The sequence below is a fragment of the Vicia villosa genome, unplaced genomic scaffold (assembly GCF_029867415.1).
Source record: "Vicia villosa cultivar HV-30 ecotype Madison, WI unplaced genomic scaffold, Vvil1.0 ctg.000165F_1_1_3, whole genome shotgun sequence".
Lineage (NCBI taxonomy): Eukaryota > Viridiplantae > Streptophyta > Magnoliopsida > Fabales > Fabaceae > Vicia > Vicia villosa.
This window is the reverse complement of record NW_026705048.1, coordinates 191,892-201,354: the sequence shown is the minus strand read 5'-3', so window position 1 is coordinate 201,354 and position 9,463 is coordinate 191,892. Positions and strand designations below refer to the sequence as shown.

Sequence of the window (9,463 nt, the reverse complement as noted above, 5' to 3'; positions counted from 1 at the left end):
ATACATTATTGTGTGAAAAGTGTTATGAATACATTATTGTGTGATGAATTTTGATAATGACTTTGTGTTCAAGCCTTTAATTGTGTTTGAGAAAAGTTAGTTTAATTGACCGTGTTGTTCTGTTCATACTTTGCAGGACAAGGACCGTCCGCTCGTCGGATTTTGAGAATTTCGGGCTTATTCTGATTTAGTTATGTTAGAGATGATTTAGTTATATGTATCTGTTGCAAACATATGTGAATTAAACTATAATGGTGTATATATTTTATTTTGGATTATAATGGTATTATATTGGTATATAATGGTATATAATGTCCTATATATATATATATATATGTGTGTGTGTGTGTGTGTGTGTGTGTGTGTGTGTGTGTGTGTGTGTGTGTGTGTGTGTGTGTGTGTGTGTGTGTGTGTGTGTGTGTGTGTGAGGCTTGAATTACAGGTTTAGGGATTATTTCCAAAAATATTACAGTTTGTTATTTCCAAATAAATTACAGGTCGAACTGGGAGGCTTAAATTATAGGTTGCACTTTAAAATATTGCGTTTAGCAACGACAACACTTTTAAAAACGCTCTTAAAGGCCTCCCTACGAAAGTGCTTTTTAACAAAAAACGCTGCCTAAGATGATAAAAGAAAGCATAAAAGCTAAAAAAAGCGCTGCTAAAGGCTACCTACGAAAGCATTTTAAAAAAAAGCACTGCTAAAGACCCACTTACGAAAGCGCTTTTCAAGGGAAAGCGCTGCCATAGGCCTATATATGAAAACGCTTTTCAAGAAAAAGCGCTGCCTTAGGCCTACCTACGACAACGCTTTTGCCTAAACAAAAAGCGCTGCTAAAACCTATAGCAGCGCCACCTACGGCAGCACTTTTAAAGCCAAAAAAAGCGCTTTCATAGGTCTTTTTTGGCATTGTGAACACCAGTTACTTGGGTAACTCGCAAAAACACATGATCTCCCTCTTGAAACTCAAGTGCCTTCCTCGTCTTATCACAGTAACTCTTTTGGAGACTCTGCGAAGCTCTCATCTTCTCTTGGATTATCTTAATCTTCTTAACACAATACTCTCACCTGATTCACACCAACACAAATGAGTTATACACCTCCTACCATAAAACACCAATCATTAAAATAATTAGACATGTTAAATAACTTTGCCAAATTTATGTTTTAAAAATCTTTATGTTAGAAACTTTGAGTATAGTAGATATACACTATCGGCATAAAGTAATTTTACACATCGTTCATATTAGTATTTTAAAGAAAAATATGTGGATATACATCGTGAAATAATTGAGACTATAAAACTATTTTACACTTTTGATGGAGATTTTATTTTCTCTAAAATTTTATTCTCTTAACATTGAATTCATTTAAATCATATAATAATCACTTAAATAAATTTAATTTTTACAAAAATTGACCTTAAAAAAATTAATTTTAAAAATAACCAGTTTTTTTAATCCTAATTTATAAACAATCATTTTTTAATTCTAATTTATAAGTAATTAAGAGAAAACATTATTAATTTTTTATTCAAATTTATAAATAATTGGTTTTTTAATCCTAATTTATGAAAAATCATTTTGAAAATGGTTTTGACAAAATAAACAAATTAAAATGATTATGTAATCAATCGCTTTCGATTAAAATATAATTATTACTATAAATCTTAATCCACATATTGATTTATAAATAGATAGTTTTATTTATAAATATTGTGCAAACGATGCCAAGAACAGAGTATAATAGGGAAGACAATAGGAAGTAAGAAGAATAACAAGAAATTAGTTATAACCACTATTATTTACTTTCTCTTTGAAACAAGATTACAGGTGTCACAAGAATAACAAATAACCCTCTCATTCTAAATTAAGATTTGTCATATGCAATGATGAGAGACTAGTATGCTATTTATAATAAACCTAACATACTAAACTAATGGGCTTTTTCACAAATACCTATTACAAGCTAACTTATGGTACAAACTAACTTAAACAATTGGACATAATAAACAGGCCCAATTCCAAATACTAACAACCCTAGCATTTCGACACCTACATACTAGAACACACTTCGACTATAGTATGTAGGTCTTCGACAGCAGCATGTGAACAAGCTTCGATCTCATGCATATTCTCTATCAAACCAGAAGCTATCCTTCGACATAATAGAGTTCGATTCAATTCTCACAATAAACATAATCACCATACACATGCTATCAACAAGTAATTTAGTGTAATTTATAAATTGGTCTCAAACTTGTTTAACAAACAATGTCAAGACTTGATACATAATTTGGTCCCTAAATGACAATATGTTAAATAACAATTAAGGGTGCCAAAACGGGCCGCTCGCTCCGTCATGTCTTAAGTCTGTCAAAAAAAGAGTGGGGCGGGTAAGCCCTCCAAATAGAAATGGGCATAAAAATCTAGCTCGTCCTGCCAAGGTGGCGTGTTGGCGGCGGCGAGTTTAACTGTCTTTTTATGTTTTAATAGATTAATAGTTTATTTACCTATCAATTAGATTTCTCACTTATTTTTTATAAATCATATTTTTAAAATTTTTTACTTAAAAATAGGTGGGGTGGCCTTTGGTGGGCGGCGGATTTCGGCAGGCGAGCCTTGATGGGTGGCGGGCTTTGACGCGACGGAGTTTGGTGGGCGACGGACCCAAAATTCCAACTCCACCCGTTACTTTTTAGCGGGTGTGCGGGACGACTCAACCGGCCACGACCCATTTTGCCACCCCTAAGAACAATGGTCTTTCACATTTAAATCAGTTTGAAAAGAAAAGGTTGTTTTCCTTGCCAGCTAGCCCAATTTAGTTCGCGTATATATGGAACATCTGAAAAACTAGAAATGACAATGTATTTAAAGACAAGGAATTAAATTTATAAAAGATATTAGAGGAAGTTAAAGTTCTAACTTAATAATAAGCTACACAACATAATATTATGGATAACATCTCGCAATGGTGCATGAATCCTAGGGTGTGTTTTGGATTGTTTGATGAGTAATTTCTATTTGTTTTGGGGTCGTTAGTAGTGGGGCGTAGTGGCAGCAAGTGTTGCAATTTTGGTGGAAGCGGGAGAGCAACATTTCAGATCAGGCGAATGTCTTGTCCTATTATAATTGGGGTGTAGATTTTTTTGAATCATTTGACTGTAGTTATTATTCTTGTCCAGAGATAGAGGGGGTATATTTTTGTTGTATAGGTCATCGATCGTTAGTGAGGATAGTAAGGGTGTTGTCAGACAAGGCTCTTTATGCAATTATGATGTTGTGTTTAGGCTTTGCAGTATCCTAGTAAGCGGTCGATGATCTGGTTTTCATTTGTTTTGGAGTGGCAACACCTCGACGTTGGTTTTAGCGCAAAGTTACGTTTTTTTGTTAAGGTTTTAATGTTGATGGTGTAGGGTTCGAGTTTGGTGCCTTTTGGAGGTGCTTCTTATCACTTTCTTGGGTTTGGTTGCGTTGGATCATCTTTTCGTTGGGCCAGCGAGGTAGAGTGTATGTTTCTCAAATTTGTTGGGTTGTTTAGGAGGGCTTGGTGGTTGTTTTGAGACAATTTATTTTGTTTTGTGGAAATTTATTTCTAATTAAAAGAGTACTAGGGGTACTCTTTCCCGATTACAAAAGAAACATAGGCAACAATTAGAGCTGTCAAAATGGGCTAGCCCATATGGACCGGCCTGGAAAATCCTAGGGTTTGGGCCTTAAATTAGAGCCCGTATTTTCAAGGCCTTTTTAGCCCAACCCTGAAAAACACGTTACCCATTAGGGCTAGCCCATATAGACCGTGGGTACCCGTTAGGCCCGCATAGCTATAAATTTTAAAAAAATTATATTAATATTCATATTGTCTTACTAAAAAATAACACATTAATTTTTCTCACTTCACTAAATTTCATCTCTATTCTATTCAATCTTTCTCTTTTAAACATTATATATTAATATAATCAATACTCTTTTATTGTATTCTATTGTTTTTATCTTATGTTAAATACTGAATATCATTTTATACAATTTAGACATGTATTGTATTTAAAAACACATTATAGTATTTATAAAAGATAATATAAAATTTAAAAATGTATTATGTTTAAAATAATATAATCTCTAACTTTATTTATAATAAATATTACAGAGTTTTTATTTAATTTTTTTAAATATAAAAGCCTATTTAAGGTTAGATAGCCCGAAGCCCATCTAGGGCCGAGCTTAGGTAGTAATTCTCGAGCTTATATTACAACAAGTTTTTTTGCCCAGCCCTAAAAAGTCCACAACCAACCAAAGCCGACCCGTTTAGGGTTGGGTAACCTATTTTGACAGCTCTAGCAACAGTCCAGAAAAAGAAAAATTCATAACCAACAACAACTTAAACTAAATAATAGATGAGATCCTTACAAAATTCGTAGAAGTTACAGTTGGATTTGGGAATATCTCCTATAAGCAACCACTTCCTAACTTTCAACTTGATCGACCAAATCAAGTCCAAAAAATTGCAAATTTCACCATTGAACAATTTACCATTCATGTGGTTCCATAAACTCCAAACAACTGCTAACCAAATCATACCTTCCTTACCATTTTTTCACATTTTTGAACCTAACATTACAGATCCAATTAAGAAAAATGCACCAACCTGTACCTTCATCCCTTCTATTGATACCAAGCCAATCTTTCACCTTCTGCCACACAACTTTTGTCACTTTACAGTTGAAAAAATCATGATCCATATTTTCCACAAAATGAACACAAAAAACACAAGATAAGTCATTAGGGAGAAGAAATAACACCTCTTTTATGCAATTAATCCTTACTCGGAAGCCTATTGAGGAAACACCTCCACCCGAAAGCTTTGACACTGAACGGAGCAGACGTTTTCCATAATCCAATAAGAGCATTTTTACAATATGCATTAATCTCATCAGAAGTTGCAACTGAATAAATTACGTCGTATCCTGACTTAACAAAGTAACTAAAAATTGGATCCGGTTGCCACACGTGATTATCCACCTTTCCCTCAATAGGACAATTATTCAACAATAACTGTCGAAGGGACTGCAGAGAGTTCTAGGAAATATACTCCAAATCTCCTTTGATCCCAAAGTCGCCCCACTGCCAAGAATTGTTCAGCCAAATTCCCATACTTGCCAATACCGCTGACTTCTTAATGCTCACATGGTACAGGTCTGGATAGACATCGTATAACCTTTCAGGAGCGCACCAAGATGTCGTCCAAAATGAAGTTGAATTTTCGTCTCCGATATTACATTTGATGTTACTTGCAAAAGTAGAAACAAATCCCAACGAATTTTTTCTAACGATAATTTCTTTCCACCAAGAAAATTCAGAAGTCCTTCTTCCATCACTCTCTCCTGTTAGAACTTTGTGATAAATGTCTCCGTATCTAACCTTCAAAATATTCACCCACAACGATTCCTCTTCCACTAGAATTCTCCACTTCCATTTCTGTAAGAGAGCTAAGTTGAATTTTTCGTTACTTTTCACTCCAAGACTGCCCATCGGAAGAGGTTTGCAAATTTGGTCCCAACTAATCCAATAAATTTTCCTACTAACCTCCTTCTCACCCCACAAAAACTTGTATTGAATTTTCTCAATTTCTCTCCATATCTTTGTCGGAGTTTATAGAACGAGAGTAAGAAGATCGATAGGCTTCTAAGCACATATTTGATAAGAGTAATCCTGCCTCCAAGAGATAACACTCTTCTTTTACAATTAGACAATCTCGAACTGATTTTTTCCAACATAAACTTCCACGATTTTATTCTTCTAGGATTAATGCCTATAGGAATCTCGAAAAAGGTAAATTCTTTAGATTCCAACCTGCATGATAAGAAATTAGCTGCAACGTACAAAAAGTGAGACCTAACATTCAGACTTATGATTCTGCTCTTGTGAAAATTAACGCCCAAACTGGAAGCCAACTTGAATCCTCTCAAAATTTCCTTGATGGACCAAACATTTTTCCAACTCCTTTCACCTATTAGTAAAGTATCGTCGGCAAATTGAAGAATTTCAACGTTGCAACTATCATGAATATTGAAGCCATTGAATTCTCCTATTTCCAACGCTTTTCTAACCAAACCAGCAAGGCCTTCAACAATAATCACAAAAAGAAAAGCAGATAACAGGTCTCCATGCCTTAAACCCCTTCCAACCTCAAAATCCTTAGTAAGGATGTTGTTTACCAAAATAGATAGGTTGCTATAAAAGGTAGTAGCCTCCATATAACTCATCCAGGTTCTCCAAAATTCACTTTCTTTAACATATACCTAAGGAACTCCAACTTACTCTGTCGTAGGCTTTTTCGAAGTTGACTTTGAACATCACACATTCCTTCTTAGTTCTGTTAGCATAGTCCAGTATCTCATTAGCCACCAAAACACCGTCCAACAACTGTCTACCCGACACAAATGCAGTCTGACAATGAGATATCAAAAGATGTAACACTCTTTTAAGTCTAGAATCTAGCAGTTTAGACAAGATTTCGTAGACACGTCCAACCAAGCAAATAGACCTAAAATCGTTAAGGTCTGACTGTGGAAGTCCTTGAAAAATTCAGACACCATCGTTAATAGTGTTAAAAAAGATGAAGAAAAAGATTTAGATAACCTCGCATTACATTACAGTGGAAGTCCTTGAAAAATCTAACAAAATTCTCTTTAAGGAAGTACCAACAATTCCTTATGAACACAATGTTGTATCTCTGTGGACCCGGGCTCTTTGATCCCAAACAATTGCAATTTATTATGTTTATCAATGTTAATATGTTTATTTGATTTTTTCTAATTTATTTTAGTGTTGGAGTAGCTAGTATTTGTTGACCGTCTAAATATAATTTATCATAAGTGATAGTATATCTATTTTTTTTTCTCTTTATTGTATTTTAACCTTTTCCAATAAAAATCTTGTCATCGTTGAAAAATTCAACGTAGAGATGAATCCAACAAGCAGAGATTTTCTCATAAAATAAAATAACTTCAACATTATTCAAGATAGATGACAATACAAAGTTCCACAAATGATTAATTGCAAATTCATATTCATTCCTTCGTTGTTCAGCTTCCACATAACTTGATTTTTCGCTCTATGTACCTGCAATATTAAATCAAATAATGAATATATGACACTAAAATTAAAATTTAAACTTATTTAGTAAGAAGAAAAAGTAACTAGAATTATATAAAATATTAATAAGTATATATAATTACACTTTCTAATTAAGAATCATCAACTTATGATTCTGATTAATGTACTTTTAATTTTTGGAATTATTATTCCATATGGCATATGAAAATGTGGCAATGTGAAAGTCATCATCACTTATACTTATAGAGACTGTTCTTACTATTCTCTACTAAAATACAAGGATCCACTGCTGCATCATATACCTTGTAGAGATAATAGTGCTGACAATGATGATTTTAATAATAGAGCCCCCCTACAGATGAAAAGATAATAAAACAATAAAATAATGAGTATGTTAATATTAAGTCATATCATATAGGAGAAACTTTTAGACAATATCATACACAACATACCTTTCCACCAGTCTCCTCTTGAAGCAATTCCCAAATCATCTTCTTCTCCAACATTTTTGGCCTGTTATGCAAAATATATTATGTTAGATATTCTGATACTATAAAATAATGAGTTTAATGGAGATGCACTCATACCTTAAATTTATTTTATACTATTATCTAATAAAAATATATCAATCTATTATATTATATAATTAATTAAAAAATTTCAGTATAATTTGCCAGGGTATATGGTCGCCATTGGTTGACATTATAAGACCGATTATAAGACTTTTTTAAGTATTATCTATTTTTAAAAAATAATATATTTATTTTTCTGCTTAATATAATAAAATAAAATAAAAATCCCAATTTCTGACTCTTAATTTAAATTTAATTGATATATGGAAAATTAAAAAAATAATTTTTTATATTATGTGAAAAATTGAAAAAATAAAAAATATATTACCACTTACCCATAAGTTTTTCTCTTCATTTTGAATATTTTGAGCATGAGGAATAATATCTTGGCCACCATAAAATATTGATGAGCTGAGATTACATGGTTCAATTCTTTGATCTTGATAGATGGAAGTCTTGTCTTCATGAGTTTGTGTTTTCTGAGATCCACCACCACAGGCCTTGAAAATGACATCTATATTCATGTGAAAAGTGAGAAAAAAAAATAATTATATGAAACAAAAATTCAAAGATTTTTTATACCTTTATCTAACTCAAAAAAATGATACAAAAGCATAGTCTAAAAGAGTGTATGTATATTACCAGGTGTTCCAAGTATAGAGTCCCATTTCTCCTTGTTAGCTTTGTCTCTCACTTCATTAGGGGATGGAGAAGAAGATGAGTGTGTCTCTTTGGAGCCAGAGAGCTCAGAAACAAATGAAGAAGAAGAAGAAGAATCATTTTGGTTACTTTTTCTTTCCATTTTCTTATTACATTGTTATCAAAATCACTACTTCAACTCTTGGTATATAAACCATAATGAGAGTGTTTGATATTTATAGACAGATTTTCCAACCATTGTTTGATATAAAATACCTTAAAAACAAGGAAAGGACAATTATGTTTTCATTTGGAAGAAAGAGAAGGTGAACAAAAGAAGAGAAACCGTAATAGAAGAGAAGAGAGTAAGAAAATGGAAATAGAGAAAAACATATAAGTCTTACAATAAAGTGTGAGTTGTATGTATTAACTCATTTTGACGTGGAATTTAAATTTACTTTTCCACGAGGAAATAGAAGAAACAACACGAGGAGAATCATTATTGCACTGTATTTTTATTTCTCTTGTTTCTTGTTTTATATTAGTTGTAAGAACAAAGCCACATGTGTGGCATAGTAGTTATCTATTGGTTGGGACCATGCATCATTTACTTATTTTGTCTTGGAGGCAAAAGTAACATTCCGTGTGTAGTGAGACTTGCATGTGTGTGTTTTGTATTGACTATTGACACTGTTTCCTATCTTTGATGACCACAAAGATATTCTATCATTTTATGCATATTTTTTAATTTTTTTTAAAGAATCATAAATTTTTTTTTTTTGATAATCTTAAAGAATCATAGTTGTTTGGCCATGTTTTTCTTGTAAGTTTCATGTTTTGAGAAATTGTAAATCGTTATTTATAATCGAAGACCACTAGATTAAATCGTCATTTAATTAATATACCATTAATCTTAAAAGATCACTAGTTTCGCTTATCGCAAACAGTGTCTCTACAATTATACTTTCTGCAAGTACATTTGACACTCACCATTAGGTCTAGTAAAACTAATGTGTACCATACTCTATCTTAAGAAGTTATGGCAGCCTATCACTACTCCACAATGGTGAGGGTTGCCTCTGTTAACAAGGATCTAGATGCCATAGCAGAGATGTGAGCCCCTATGAAAGAGTTAC

The 9,463-nt window shown here is 32.7% G+C and overlaps 2 protein-coding genes across 2 annotated transcripts; both read right to left on the bottom strand.

Moving 5' to 3' along the window:
• Nucleotides 1-5,510: 5,510 nt before the first annotated feature.
• On the bottom strand, nucleotides 5,511-6,254 carry LOC131624873 (uncharacterized). Its single transcript, XM_058895793.1, has one exon. It carries the CDS (start codon nucleotides 6,252-6,254, stop codon nucleotides 5,511-5,513), a length of 744 nt encoding a protein of 247 aa, XP_058751776.1.
• Nucleotides 6,255-6,912: 658 nt separating this feature from the next.
• Nucleotides 6,913-8,596, bottom strand: LOC131624869 (uncharacterized). The gene is made up of 5 exons (XM_058895789.1): nucleotides 8,331-8,596; nucleotides 8,024-8,202; nucleotides 7,569-7,629; nucleotides 7,419-7,468; nucleotides 6,913-7,122 (listed from the first exon to the last, which is right to left on the bottom strand). Exons 1-4 carry the CDS (start codon nucleotides 8,488-8,490, stop codon nucleotides 7,452-7,454), a joined length of 417 nt encoding a protein of 138 aa, XP_058751772.1. The 5' UTR covers nucleotides 8,491-8,596; the 3' UTR covers nucleotides 6,913-7,122; nucleotides 7,419-7,451.
• Nucleotides 8,597-9,463: the final 867 nt, after the last annotated feature.